Source organism: Coregonus lavaretus, assembly GCF_964263955.1.
Source record: "Coregonus lavaretus genome assembly, chromosome: 23".
In the NCBI taxonomy this organism is placed as follows: domain Eukaryota; kingdom Metazoa; phylum Chordata; class Actinopteri; order Salmoniformes; family Salmonidae; genus Coregonus; species Coregonus lavaretus.
The window spans coordinates 2,576,581-2,592,560 of NC_140010.1; the positions used below are offsets into that span (position 1 = coordinate 2,576,581).

The window sequence follows — 15,980 nt, forward strand, 5'->3', positions numbered from 1 at the left end:
TACTTTAGGCAAACGAAATTATGACTGCAAGATAGAATAAAACATTTTGTTTTATTTTAACTAGGCAAGTCAGTTAAGAACAATTTCTTATTTACAATAACGGCCTACACCGGCCAAACCCGGACGACGCTGGGCCAATTGTCTGTAGTGAGATGCAGTGCCTTAGACCGCTGCGCCACTCGGGAGCCCAAGTGGCTTCCATACAACCTTTTTATGCGTGTAAAGTACGTTGGATAATAAATGTCATGACTGGCCCGATGGGAAACAGAAAATGTCGACATCACTGAGAAGAGACAGCTGAGAAGAGGCATCACCGAGAAGAGACGCACCCAACATGATTTTGACTTTTATTTTGAAATCCCAGAACATCGAACTCGGAAGTGAATATTACCCTCACGCATGCGCACACATCCAACCTGGGGACATGCGTTTTCAAGCACGAAAGCATTTTTCTAGCTACTCTATATAGCTAGTTAAAATAATATTTCTGTCAGCTCATGTTTTTCACGTAAATTTCAACAGTTACCTTTTACTGTTTTGATTGTCTCCGGGGACAAGAGTCGGAATAATCTCAACAGAAAGACGTGAGAAAGTAACGTTTGATTGTTAGCTAGCTCCTGTTAGCTAGTTCAGGACAGCATGGGGCCCGTAATAGAACTCATTGCTGGAAGTTACGAGCAGATCGCCTTTGGTTACCGGGTGTCCACGGGAGAAGAGGTATGCTGCTTCAGTTTTTCTGTTTGATTTTGATCCCTGATTCTCCTGTACATAAATGACAAACTATACTGTTTACCTTCGCTAACCGACTAGCGTTAGTTAGCAGGGTTGTGGAGTATGTAAAGGATGACAGCAAAACTAACCCGTTACATTACCAACAAACATTTGTAATTAGATTACAAATACTTTTTAAAAACGAAAGTATTACATCTAGGATTAATTTAAATTAAGTATGTTCGCGAAAACAATTATTTGACACCTTTCTGTTTTCTCAATGATATTCAAATCAGCGTTGAAGTCCGGAGTGGCGCAGTGGTCTAAGGCACTGTGTTAGTGGTCTAAGGCACTGTGTTAGTGGTCTAAGGCACTGTGTTAGTGGTCTAAGGCACTGTGTTAGTGGTCTAAGGCACTGTGTTAGTGGTCTAAGGCACTGTGTTAGTGGTCTAAGGCACTGTGTTAGTGGTCTAAGGCACTGTGTTAGTGGTCTAAGGCACTGTGTTAGTGGTCTAAGGCACTGTGTTAGTGGTCTAAGGCACTGTGTCAGTGGTCTAAGGCACTGTGTTAGTGGTCTAAGGCACTGCGTGGTTCGAATCCAGACTCTGTCTCAGCCGGCCGCGACCGGGAGACCCATGGGTCGGCGCTCAATTGGTCCAGCGTCGTCCAAGGTAGGGGAGGGTTTGGCCGGCAGGGATGTGGGTTCGTTTCCCACAGGGGGCCAGCATGAAAAAAAACAAAAAACTTTTGCATTCACTAACTGCATAAGTTCGTGGATAAGAGCGTCTGTTAAATGACTAAAATGTAAGTTTGTTCCACCTGAGCGAGTCTGACCACCAGTCAGAGACCACTATGATGACTCCACATGTGTTTGATGGATCGCGGGAAAAGAGAAGGAGTTTTGTTTTAGGCAACAGTCCAAGATATGTCTTCCAATGGTGCGACTGCTGTCGGCATCCAAACATTATCCAACTTCAATACAGGTTGGAGGTAAGTAAGGACGACCGCAGTGGTGTAGCCGTATCGCCTGTAGGCTATCACTTATTATTGATATCTACAGAGAGAATTAATGTGAATCACACTGCTGCTCTCTCATTTAACTATTTGCACCTTACGGATTGTGGATGTCTGTTCACTAATGTATATTTTGACCCCAGTAATGGTTGAATTGAAAATGTTTAAACTGCCGATCAATCGTTGTTTTTGCGACCAGTGGACAGCCAGTGAGGAATGCGCTGCATAGTGCGGATCCCAGCCTATGGAATGAAGTTTGAGGGTTACTCCCTTCTAGACTCCTCTGTGGGGTTGTGATCCATACTGTCAAAAACCCGTTTAATTAAAGAAGACTGCGAGTGGGGCTTTTATTGCTCAATGTAATTCGTGCTGAATCCCCCCCCCCAAAAAATATCCATAGGCCGAAACTGACACATGATCAAACTCGCGCACTTTTGAAAGATTTAAAGGGGCAATCTGTAGTTGCTACATTGGACTTCTACATTAATGATATATACCCATTGATTCTTGAAGAATATAACTTATAAATGAGCTTAGTTAAACTGTCACACCCCATGAAAACCCAAAATATAAGCCATGAGAGCAGCATTTCTTTTTCAACTTGAAGCAATTAGCCCAATCAGTCTCCATGACGACAAAATCCTAAACAACCGGAGTAGGGCATGCTAAGAACTCCTTCGTTTATTTAGGTTATACTGAGGTAAAACGGTTCGGTTAATCTATACTTCCATATTTCCAAGGACTGTTCTTGAAAATGAAGGGGTATTAAATGAATTGGAATGACTGGAAATTTGAGACTTTGGTTTTTAATGTATGTAGTAGAAAGCAATGGGTTAGAAGAAGCCTACATAACCAACCCATAACGTAAAACGCAACATCCATTTATGGCCAACTATGTCAACTCTAACATTGATTGATCCTGCAATAGTTGTTGTTCAATTGGTAATATTCATTTTAGACTTCTAATGCCTCTTAAGAGGAAAGTAATCTAAAAGTAATCAGATTACGTTACTGAGTTTGGGGAATCTAAACGTTACATTACTGATTACAATTTTTACAGGTAATTAGTAACTGATTACATTTTAGAAAGGAATCTACCCCACCCTGCTAGCTAGCTATGATAGTATTGGTGTGGTTGTAATCTACCCCACCCTGCTAGCTAGCTATGGTGGTGTTGGTGTGGTTGTAATCTACCCCACCCTGCTAGCTAGCTATGATGGTGTTGAGTTGGTGTGGTTGTAACGTTACAAGTCTCGTGGCTCTTCCAGTAACATTTGGGGGAGTGTTGATCTTTAAACAGTTCTTCAGCTTACCCAAACTCACACTCACAGTCACAGTCACAGTCACACTCACAGTCACAGTCACACTCACAGTCACAGTCACACTCACACTCACACTCAACTGATGGTAATGTTATTCATCCCTCTATCGCCCCTTTACCCCTTTGATAAAGGCGTTAGCTACTATCACTAAACTACTGATATAACTACCTTTACTGCCTCTATTGATCCAAACCCATTCACAGCTGTTAGGAAGCGGCTCTCATGCTGTGCTGTCGTCTTATCTGCAGGAGTGGACAGCCACGGCAGACTTCACCCACCACGCCCACACTGCCTCAGTGTCTGCGGTGGCCACCAGCGAGAGGTACATCGCTACAGGAAGCAGAGACGAGACCATCCAGATCTACGACATGAAGAAGAGGATAGAACACGGAGCTCTGCTGCATCACGACGGTAAGAGATACGACATGGAGAAGAGGATAGGACATGGAGCTCTGCTGCAGCTCGGCGTCGGGTGTATTCATTAGTCGCACACTGTAGCAAAACGTTTAGCAATGGAAAACCGTTGACTCCAATCGGGTGAACACATTTGTGTAAAGGTAAAGAGCATAGAAAATGGAACGTTGCTGCACCACGACGGTGAGTTCTGGAAAGCCACTTTTTGGAAATCAGTTTACTAATGTTCAGGGTTTTGAGAGCTGCAGAATCTCACCTGCTACAGCAACAATCGGGTCCCAATCCGAGAATCTTGAAGAAACCTCACTAATTGCATCATTGAATTATGACTGCAATGGCTACGTTTTGACTGTCTATTCCTTAGACGTACAGTATTGACAAGTCACTGACACGGTCAACAACATTATTGTGTGGTCCATGGTCTTTAGGCATGGCAAGCCACTGATATTGGTCAAAACATTGTCCCCAAGTGTCACGGCTGCTGTAAGAAGAATTAAGTACCCCTGACCCCCAGGTTTCCTTGTTTTAATCGTTGTTCAGGTACCATTTCCTGTCTGGAGTTCTATGGCTCCTCCCACCTGCTGAGTGGAGGACAGGATGGGCTGCTATGTGTTTGGGGCACCAAGAAGTGGGAGTGTCTTAAATCCATCAGAGCACACAAGTAAGTTGTCACTCTTTCAGAAATTATTAGGGTTGCAAAATTCCGGTAACTTTCCAAAATTATATATATATATTATATTTCAAGTCCATCAGAGCTCACAAGTTGCTGAGACATGACGTATGTGTGTATCTGAGGTTGTTGGATAAAAACAGTCTCGTATGGATCAATAGTCTTCTTCTTGACCCTGGAGAGCTATTGGGTGGGTTCAGGTTTTTGTTCCACCCCAGCACTAACGTACCTGTTTTATTTATTCTCCTCAGGGGTCATGTTACGTCACTGTCCGTCCATCCCTCAGGGAAACTGGCCCTGACTGTCGGCACAGACAAGACACTCCGGTTGGCTTTCTGTTTTGAGTACATTCTGGTTCTCAGTTCTTGTTGCAAAACATTTTCTTGCAACTAAAGTTGACTGACACCTTTGTTGTTGCAGAACGTGGAATCTAATCGACGGAAGATCAGCTTTCATCAAAAACATAAAACAGAGTAAGTTTATCACTCTGACCATTATGTACCATTACACCACTACTAGTGGTCTAAGGCACTGTATCGCAGTGCTAGCTGTGCCACTAGAGATCCTGGTTCGAATCCAGGCTCTGTCGTAGCCGGCCGCGACCGGGAGACCCATGGGGCGGCGCACAATTGGCCCAGGGTAGGGGAGGGAATGGCCGGCAGGGATGTAGCTCAGTTGGTAGAGCATGGCGTTTGCAACGCCAGGGTTGTGGGTTCGATTCCCACGGGGGGCCAGTATGAAAAATAAAAAAATAATGTATGCACTCACTAACTGTAAGTCTGCTAAACGACTAAAATGTAAAATGTATTTGCACAAGGGACATTCTGTATTTGTAAAATAATCATGTCCATTTTCTCTCCCCTAGATGCGGTGATAGTGAAGTGGTCTCCTGAGGGGGATAAGTACGTGGTAGTGATCAGCGACAAGGTGGACGTTTATAACCTGGAAACAGCTACTCTGGCATCAACCATCATCAACCCCAAGAGGATCTCATCCATCAAGTTCCTCACTGTGAGTTATATCTGGGCTTTTTTAAGGATAATAATGTAATAATCACTAAAGTTCATATTTAGTTTAGAGTGATCAACACAACGGTGTGCATATAAAGAGTTTGCTTAAAACACATGCGTCTATTTGTGACCGTCAAGGTGCAGGTTAATGGTGGTCACTAGGCTTGATGCATAAAACTACACACTACACAAAAGCGCAGTAGAACACATACACGAAGAACCGTAAAGAACACAGATGGATGAATATTAAATGTGAGAAGGGAAACAACCTTTATCCACCTGCAAGTAGCGGTTCATTTTTGTTGTTGTCCCTTTTTGTATGGAGTAAGTGAGGTGGAAATGGTTTGTTTGTCGTCAGAATTCCATCCTGGCCATAGCGGGGGACGACGAGACAGTCCGGCTGTGTGACATCAACACTCAGAAAGTGCTCTGTGAGTTTGAGGCTCATGAAACCAGGTACGTTGAATAATTTCTATGGTCTCACTCCTTCCCCTGCTATAATCAATATTTAGTATATAAACATACATTGTATGATGATAGAATTCTTGGATGTTTCTTGTGAAAAGTTTGGAAGAAGAATATTGTCTCACTTCTCTCTATTTATTTATTTATTTATTTATTTATTATTTATTTTTTTAGGGTGAAATCAGTGGACAGTTTCACCACGGAGGACTTCTGTGTTCTGGTGACTGCGTCAAACGATGGCTTCATCAAAATGTGGAAACTTAACCTTGAGGTATGTACCACCTGTCCTTGGCTTTCATTCGCTGTGGCCCTCAAGGGCCTGCATAAAAACAAAACATTTAACCTTTATTTAACTAGGCAAGTCGGTTAAGAACACATTCTTATTTACAATGACGGCCTAGCAGAAGGCCTCCTGCGGGGACGGGGGGCTGGGATTAAAAATAAATGAAAAATCACACATCACGACAAGAGACACCACAACACTACATAAAGAGAGACCAAAGACAACAACATAGCATGGTAGCAACACCACATGACAACAACATGGTAGCAAAACAACATGGTACAAACATTATTGGGCACAGACAACAGCACAAAGGGCAAGAAGGTAGAGACAACAATACATCACCTTAAGCCACAACTGTCAGTAAGAGTGTCCATGATTGAGTCTTTGAATGAAGAGATGGAGATAAAACTGTCCAGTTTGAGTGTTTTTTGCAGCTCGTTCCAGTCGCTAGCTGCAGCGAACTGAAAAGAGGAGCGACCCAGGGATGTGTGTGCTTTGGGGACCTTTAACAGAATGTGACTGGCAGAACGGGTGTTGTATGTGGAGGATGAGGGCTGCAGTAGGTATCTCAGATAGGGGGGAGTGAGGCCTAAGAGGGTTTTATAAATAAGCATCAACCAGTGGGTCTTGCGACGGGTATACAGAGATGACCAGTTTACAGAGGAGTATAGAGTGCAGTGATGTGTCCTATAAGGAGCATTGGGTGTTTGGAGTCATACCTTGTGGGATTGGTAATAATCTGAGAAAGATTTAGGGAGTCCATTGCTTTAGGACTTGGTCAGGTGGTTTAAGCATGTCCCAGTTTAGGTCACCTAGCAGGACAGATTCAGACTTAGTGTAAGGGGCCAGGAGAGAGCTTAGGGCAGGTAGGGTACAGGCCGGTGCTGTGTAAGGGGCCAGGAGAGAGCTTAGGGTAGGTAGGGTACAGGCCGGTGCTGTGTAAGGGGCCAGGAGAGAGCTTAGGGCAGGTAGGGTACAGGCCGGTGCTGTGTAAGGGGCCAGGAGAGAGCTTAGGGCAGGTAGGGTACAGGCCGGTGCTGTGTAAGGGGCCAGGAGAGAGCTTAGGGCAGGTAGGGTACAGGCCGGTGCTGTGTAAGGGGCCAGGAGAGAGCTTAGGGCAGGTAGGGTACAGGCCGGTGCTGATGGAGGACGATAACACCCAGCAACAGTCAACCAAGAGCTATTTGAAAGTTTAATGCTTAAAACCGGCAAATCAAATTGTTTGGTGACCGACTTGGTGGAGACAACCAAGCCCTGAAGGTGTTCCTTGGTAAAGATTTCCACTCCACCACCTTTGGAAGATCTGTCTTGCCGAAGAAGGATATAACAGACTAAACATTGCTCACTCAGTTCCAGGTTGAAAGGTGTTTTCAGGTGTTTTCAGGTGTTTTCAGCTTTCTTGTGCTTCTTTTGCTGGTCGTTGGTTTGCCAGAGCATTTGCTGTATAGACCTTGGAAATAAGAATCTTTGGTAGTAGGAATCCTTCCAGGTAATTTTGTAACATAATCAGGTTGTAGGTTTGGAGTTTTGATTTGTAGTGAATGTTATGTTGTGGAGGGTAGAATCTTGTATACAGTGGGGGAGAACAAGTATTTGATACACTGCCGATTTTGCAGGTTTTTCTACTTACAAAGCATGTAGAGGTCTGTAATTTTTTATCATATGTACACTTCAACTGTGAGAGACGGAATCTAAAACAAAAATCCAGAAAATCACATTGTATGATTTTTAAGTAATTCATTTGCATTTTATTGCATGACATTAGTATTTGATCACCTACCAACCAGTAAGAATTCCGGCTCTCACAGACCTGTTAGTTTTTCTTTAAGAAGCCCTCCTGTTCTCCACTCATTACCTGTATTAACTGCACCTGTTTGAACTCGTTACCTGTATAAAAGACACCTGTCCACACACTCAATCAAACAGACTCCAACCTCTCCACAATGGCCAAGACCAGAGCGCTGTGTAAGGACATCGGGGATACAATTGTAGACCTGCACAAGGCTGGGATGGGCTACAGGACAATAGGCAAGCAGCTTGGTGAGAAGGCAACAACTGTTGGCGCAATTATTAGAAAATGGAAGAAGTTCAAGATGACGGTCAATCACCCTCGGTCTGGGGCTCCATGCAAGATCTCACCTCGTGGGGCATCAATGATCATGAGGAAGGTGAGGGATCAGCCCAGAACTACACGGCAGGACCTGGTCAATGACCTGAAGAGAGCTGGGACCACAGTCTCAAAGAAAACCCTTAGTAATACACTACGCCGTCATGGATTAAAATCCTGCAGCGCACGCAAGGTCCCCCTGCTCAAGCCAGCGCATGTCCAGGCCCGTCTGAAGTTTGCCAATGACCATCTGGATGATCCAGAGGAGGAATGGGAGAAGGTCATGTGGTCTGATGAGACAAAAATATAGCTTTTTGGTCTAAACTCCACTCGCTGTGTTTGGAGGAAGAAGAAGGATGAGTACAACCCCAAGAACACCATCCCAACCGTGAAGCATGGAGGTGGAAAAATCATTATTTGGGGATGCTTTTCTGCAAAAGGGACAGGACGACTGCACCGTATTGAGGGGAGGATGGATGGGGCCATGTATCGCGAGATCTTGGCCAACAACCTCCTTCCCTCAGTAAGAGCATTGAAGATGGGTCGTGGCTGGGTCTTCCAGCATGACAACGACCCGAAACACACAGCCAGGGCAACTAAGAAGCGGCTCCGTAAGAAGCATCTCAAGGTCCTGGAGTGGCCTAGCCAGTCTCCAGACCTGAACCCAATAGAAAATCTTTGGAGGGAGCTGAAAGTCCGTATTGCCCAGCGACAGCCCCGAAACCTGAAGGATCTGGAGAAGGTCTGTATGGAGGAGTGGGCCAAAATCCCTGCTGCAGTGTGTGCAAACCTGGTCAAGACCTACAGGAAACGTATGATCTCTCTAATTGCAAACAAAGGTTTCTGTACCAAATATTAAGTTCTGCGTTTCTGATGTATCAAATACTTATGTCATGCAATAAAATGCAAATTAATTACTTAAAAATCATACAATGTGATTTTCTGGATTTCTGTTTTACATTCCGTCTCTCACAGTTGAAGTGTACCTATGATAAAAATGACAGACCTCTACATGCTTTGTAAGTAGGAAAACCTGCAAAATCGGCAGTGTATCAAATACTTGTTCTCCCCACTGTATGTCCTTGCGGAAAAATCCAAGTTTATCCAACTCTAAATCTATCTTTTTGTGAAAACATGCTGAAAAATGCAGGAGCCCATCTGCTCATGACCTCTCTCTCTCTGCCCTTTCCAGAGTAGTTAGAATGTTTCATTTATTTTAACCTTTATTTAGGAAGGGATGTCCCATTGCGACCAAGGTGTCTTCCACGAGAGCCCTGCATGACAAGACCAAGCATTTACACACCATCTCTGCATGACAAGACCAAGCATTTACACACCATCTCTGCATGACAAGACCAAGCATTTACACACCATCTCTGCATGACAAGACCAAGCATTTACACACCATCTCTGCATGACAAGACCAAGCATTTACACACCATCTCTGCATGACAAGACCAAGCATTTACACACCATCTCTGCATGACAAGACCAAGCATTTACACACCATCTCTGTAGGACTAGACCAAGCATTTACACACCATCTCTGTAGGACTAGACCAAGCATTTACACACCATCTCTGTAGGACTAGAACGGGTTTCCAGGGTTGAAGAACAGTAATGCTTCTCTAATGATGACATCGATGTTCATTGTTGTCTGTATTTGCTACTAGTCTAAGTAACCATGACAATTCCAGGAGTTGACATGAGATTTACATTTACGTCATTTAGCAGACGCTCTTATCCAGAGCGACATACAGTTAGTGGCCCCCCCATGGGAATCGAACCCACAATCCTGGCGTTGCAAACGCCATGCTCTACCAACTGAGCTACATCCCTGCCGGCCATTCCCTCCCGTGGGTCTCCCGGTCGCGGCCGGTTTACGACAGAGCCTGGATTCGAACCAGGATCTCTAGTGGCACAGCTAGCACTGCGATGCAGTGCCTTAGACCACTGCGCCACTCGGGAGACGAGTGATGGCACTAAATAAATAGTCTTATCTCATCTCGTATCTCCCGAGTGGCGCAGTGGATAAGAGCGTCTGCTAAACGACTAAAAATGTCAATGTAAATCTCATCTCATGGTTGTCTGTTCTTGTTGTTCCAGTCCTTGGAGCCTCCAGTCCTCCTGGGGAAGGTGAATACCACAGCTCGGCTGACCTGTCTGGCTGTGTGGCAGCCCACCAACCTACAGGAGCCTCCCCCGGAGGTCAAAACAGAACCTACAACCTCTCGAGGTACTGTGTTCCTTCATTCATAACAATGTGCCATTTTTTGCATTTTATCCAAAAGCGACTGTCATGCACGCATATCCTGGTCCTGGTGACCCAAAAGGGTATGCTAAGTACTCAAAGAGAAGTTTGGGACAACCTCTCAAAGTACTGGACAGTCTAATGATTTAATGCTGGAGGGACTGGGATATAGCCTGGGTACCAGTCTGTTAGATAACATTTCCTTCCTTGATAGCTAAACAGACTGTTTACCCAGTAAGGATAATCGGTCCCCGGTTCAAATGTTCAAGATATGAGTGCATCGGTCTGCGGGACACCAAACCGACCCAAATGTGGCATGCATCGGTCAGGAAATCGATACAAACGTTACGAATCACCGGTTCACTCAATTTTTGGGTTCTACTGGGTGGAGACCTGCTAGGCTGAATATGTCTTGGTTCTACTGGGTGGAGACCTGCTAGGCTGAATATGTCTTGGTTCTACTGGGTGGAGACCTGCTAGCCTTAATACAGTGGGGGAAAAAAGTATTTAGTCAGCCACCAATTGTGCAAGTTCTCCCACTTAAAAAGATGAGAGGCCTGTAATTTATCATAGGTACACGTCAACTATGACAGACAAATTGAAAAAATAAAATCCAGAAAATCACATTGTAGGATTTTTTATGAATTTATTTGCAAATTATGGTGGAAAATAAGTATTTGGTCACCTACAAACAAGCAAGATTTCTGGCTCTCACAGACCTGTAACTTCTTCTTTAAGAGGCTCCTCTGTCCTCCACTCGTTACCTGTATTAATGGCACCTGTTTGAACTTGTTATCAGTATAAGGTTGTGGACAGACACCTGTCCACAACCTCAAACAGTCACACTCCAAACTCCACTATGGCCAAGACCAAAGAGCTGTCAAAGGACACCAGAAACAAAATTGTAGACCTGCACCAGGCTGGGAAGACTGAATCTGCAATAGGTAAGCAGCTTGGTTTGAAGAAATCAACTGTGGGAGCAATTATTAGGAAATGGAAGACATACAAGACCACTGATAATCTCCCTCGATCTGGGGCTCCACGCAATATCTCACCCCATGGGGTCAAAATGATCACAAGAACGGTGAGCAAAAATCCCAGAACCACACGGGGGGACCTAGTGAATGACCTGCAGAGAGCTGGGACCAAAGTAACAAAGCCTACCATCAGTAACACACTACGCCGCCAGGGACTCAAATCCTGCAGTGCGAGATGTGTCCCCCTGCTTAAGCCAGTACATGTCCCCCTGCTTAAGCCAGTACATGTCCAGGCCCGTCTGAAGTTTGCTAGAGTGCAATTGGATGATCCAGAAGAGGATTGGGAGAATGTCATATGGTCAGATGAAACCAAAATATAACTTTTTGGTAAAAACTAAACTCGTCGTGTTTGGAGGACAAAGAATGCGGAGTTGCATCCAAAGAACACCATACCTACTGTGAAGCATGGGGGTGGAAACATCATGCTTTGGGGCTGTTTTTCTGCAAAGGGACCAGGACGACTGATCCGTGTAAAGGAAAGAATGAATGGGGCCATGTATCGTGAGATTTTGAGTGAAAACCTCCTTCCATCAGCAAGGGCATTGAAGATGAAACGTGGCTGGGTCTTTCAGCATGACAATGATCCCAAACACACCGCCCGGGCAACGAAGGAGTGGCTTCGTATGAAGCATTTCAAGGTCCTGGAGTGGCCTAGCCAGTCTCCAGATCTCAACCCCATAGAAAATCTTTGGAGGGAGTTGAAAGTCTGTGTTGCCCAGCGACAGCCCCAAAACATCACTGCTCTAGAGGAGATCTGCATGGAGGAATGGGCCAAAATACCAGCAACAGTGTGTGAAAACCTTGTGAAGACTTACAGAAAACGTTTGACCTGTGTCATTGCCAACAAAGGGTATATAACAAAGTATTGAGAAACTTTTGTTATTGACCAAATACTTATTTCCACCATAATTTGCAAATAAAATCATTGAAAATCCTACAATGTGATTTTCTGGAGAGAAAAAAATCTCATTTTGTCTGTCATAGTTGACGTGTACCTATGATGAAAATGACAGGCCTCTCTCATCTTTTTAAGTGGGAGAACTTGCACAATTGGTGGCTGACTAAATACTTTTTTTCCCCACTGTATGTCTTGACTCCACTACCCAATTTTGAATGATGATAAATGAATTCTTGTGACTTATGTTTGTCTTGTATCGCATCTGTTATAGTGTGTTGGACTAGATCTAATATGTGGAATGGCTGGATGAAACTCTGGACTAGAGAAACCCTCTTTAAATTTAAACATGAAGGTCTCTTTTATAGAAAGTGATGCGCGAACATATTTGAGTGCTTAAATGCATATTGTTCTGGCAGTATATATAGCATGAGAATATCATGTGATTTGTTTTCGGTCATCCCCAACAGACACCAAGGATGTTCTGGAGCTTGCAAAGAAGAAGAGGGTCAGGATCTCAACTGTAGAAGTGGTCCAAGAGGAAGACGGTTCACCCAAGAAGAAGAAGAAGAAAGATGTTGGGGGAAAAAAGCTGAAAACCTAATAAAAATATATTTTTAATAGTATTTTCAACCTGGTCTCAGATCATTTCGTATTATTCTGTACGTAAATCAGAGACACTCCATTTAGTATGATATGTTACGTTTCGTACGGTATGTATTAATTTGTGGTTTCATGTTATGAATTTGCAATTTGGTTCAAGAGAAGGGTTGGCTGACATGCTAAGTAGTTGAAAAGTTGCTCAAGTTGTCCCCTGATGAGATTCGAACTCGTAACCTTTGGTTTGCTAGACGTTTTGCGTTATACGACCAACCACCCTGCTTTCGTTTTTTTTGCCTTAAGTAACCATCCCAAAACGTAACATATCATACTAAATTCAGTGTCCCGGATTTACATGTACTACATTACGTCTAGTCTATGAGACCGGGCTGGTATTTTTGTTGTGGAGATTTTGTATAGAATGTGGTCTTCTAGAACAGGGTTTCCCAAACTCTGTCCTCGGGACCCCAAAGCGTACACATTTTAGTTTTTTTGCTAGCTGTGCCACTAGAGATCCTGGTTCGAGTCCAGGCTCTGTCGCAGCCGGCCGCGACCGGGTGACCCATGGGTCGGGGGCGCAATTGGTCCAGCGTCGTCCAAGGTAGGGGAGGGTTTGGCCGGCAGGGATGTGGGTTCGTTTCCCACGGGGGGGCCAGTATGAAAAAAACAAAACACGTATGCATTCACTAACTGTAAGTCGCTCTGGATAAGAGCGTCTGCTAAATGACTTAAATGTACACAGCTGATTCAAATGATCAAAGCTTAGTGATTTAGTTTATTATTTCAATCAGCTGTGTAGGGCGAAAACCAAAACGTGCACCGGGGTCCCGAGCACCGAGTTTGGGAAACCCTGTTCTGGATTTATGTGACGATGACATTTGCCACTAGGAGGTGACAGACTTACTTTTATCAACAGCTTCTATGTCCTCCTCCTGTCAATTGTCATTGCATGATCTATGCATATTATCAAACTGATGGATCCCAATGACAATGGACTCAATTATCAATCCAATTTTCCTATCAAAACATATCAATGAAAATAGATACAATAAAAATAGCTTAGTCTGTAGGGGAGTGGATGGTAGTCGCTGGAGTGTCTAAGAACACGAGGGATTGAGGGTATTGCCTTTGGACCTTTTTATTTATTACTGAACAAAAATAAAGGCAACATGCAACAATTTGAAAGATTTTACTGAGTTACAGTTCATATAAGAAATCAGCCAACTGAAATAAATTCATTAGGCCCTAATCGATGGATTTCACATGACTGGGAATACAGATATGCATCTGTTGCTCACAGATACGTTGACAAAAAAAAGGTTTTGGCGTGGATCAGAAAACCAGTCCATATCTCGTGTGACTACAATTTGCCTCATGCAGCGCAACGCATCTCCTTCGCATAGAGTTCATCAGGCTGTTAATTGTGGCCTGTGGATCGTTTTCCCACTCCTCTTCAATGGCTGTGCGAAGTTGCTGGATATTTACATTTTAGTCATTTAGCAGACGCTCTTATCCAGAGCGACTTACAGTTAGTGAGTGCATACATTTTTCATACTGGCCCCCCGTGGGAATCGAACCCACAACCCTGGCGTTGCAAGCGCCATGCTCTACCACCTGAGCTACAGGAGGCCAGGAACTGGAACACGCTGTCGTACACGTTGATCCAGAGCATCCCAAACATGCTCAATGGGTGACATATCTGGTGAGTATGCAGGCCGTGGAAGAACGGGGACATTTTCAGCTTCCAGGAAGTGTGTACAGATCCTTGCGACATGGAGACGTGCATTATCATGCTGAAACATGAGGTGATAGCGGTTGGATAAACGGCACGACGATGGGCCTCAGGATCTCGTCACGGTATCGCTGTGCGTTCAAATTGCCATTTATAAAATGCAATTGTGTTTGTTGTCTGTAGCTTACGCCTGCCCATACCATAACCCCACCGCCACCATGGGGCTGTCTGACAATGTTGACATCAGCAAAATCGCTCGCCCACACGAGCAGTTGAGGCTGGGTGAACGTACTGCCAAATTCTCTAAAATGACGTTGGAGGCGGCTTATGGTAGAGAAATGAACAATTACGTTCTCTAGCAACAGCTCTGGTGGACATTCCTTCAGTCAGCATGCCAATTGCACGCTCCCTCAACTTGAGACACTTGTGGCGTTGTGTGACAAAACTGCACATTTTAGTGGCCTTTTGTTCCCAGCACAAGGTGCATCTGTGTAATGATCATGCTGCTTAATCAGCTTCTTGATATGCCACACCTGTCAGGTGGATGGATTATCTTGGCGAAGGAGAAATGCTCACTAACAGGGATGTAAACAAATTTTGTGCACAACATTTGAGACAAATAAGCTTATTGTGAGTATGGAACATTTCTAGAATCTTATTTCAGCTCATAAAACATGGGACCAACACTTTTACATGTGTTTATATTTTTGCTCAATATAGAGCAAGTTTGTTGATCTTTTGTAGGCTTGAAATGTCAGCTGACAGGTGATGAAAGATGGTTATGTCTAGGTACAAACAGAAACACGATGTTAATATAACAGGGGTACATGGTAAATAAAGGGTAAACAAACTGAAATACTCAGTGTTGCACAATAAGGGAAGTGCACTTGTATGCACAACGATCAAAATCTACATAACAATACGAACAAAATACCTTGGCACCACACTCATGCAATACAGTCAATAATGCAATTCTCTAGTGGACCATGCTGGTTTTGGTTGAAAAAAAACAAAACGTATCCGTTGGGGTTTTATGGCGGTGTGCATACTAGTATTTGGTGCATTACCGCCACCTACTGGACTGGAGTGTGATGAGACTATGGAGGTGTTCTAGATTCTGTACTGTAGTCTACATGAATGGAGGAAGGAAATTATTGCTGAGTGAATTACGGTTTGTTCTGGACGGGTTTTGAGTGAATTGGGGAGGGTGAAGCTTATTCCCAGGGATAATTCTTCTAGCCTTTGATGTTCATAGCTTTGACAGTGAAGGAGGACGTGACCTGTAGTTTCTGCTGCTGGACAGCTAGGACATTAACCTGTCGTGTTTTCCTATCTCACGGAGAGAGTGGTTGAGGCCATTGTGTCCTATTCGCAGACGGGTGATTATGGTTTCTGATCGTCTTGAAAGTCCTTTGTGGTTATTGCTGATTGAAACCAGCGGGTGGATGGAGTATACACGTCTTCCT

The 15,980-nt window shown here is 44.1% G+C and overlaps 1 protein-coding gene across 1 annotated transcript; it reads left to right on the forward strand.

Annotated features, from left to right (window-relative positions):
- Nucleotides 1-407: 407 nt before the first annotated feature.
- pak1ip1 (PAK1 interacting protein 1) lies at nt 408-12,808 on the forward strand. The gene is made up of 10 exons (XM_084139242.1): nt 408-717; nt 3,296-3,458; nt 4,002-4,122; nt 4,383-4,457; nt 4,552-4,604; nt 4,997-5,142; nt 5,500-5,597; nt 5,781-5,877; nt 10,106-10,235; nt 12,653-12,808. Exons 1-10 carry the CDS (start codon nt 640-642, stop codon nt 12,784-12,786), a joined length of 1,095 nt encoding a protein of 364 aa, XP_083995368.1. The 5' UTR covers nt 408-639; the 3' UTR covers nt 12,787-12,808.
- The last annotated feature ends 3,172 nt before the right edge of the window (nt 12,809-15,980 follow it).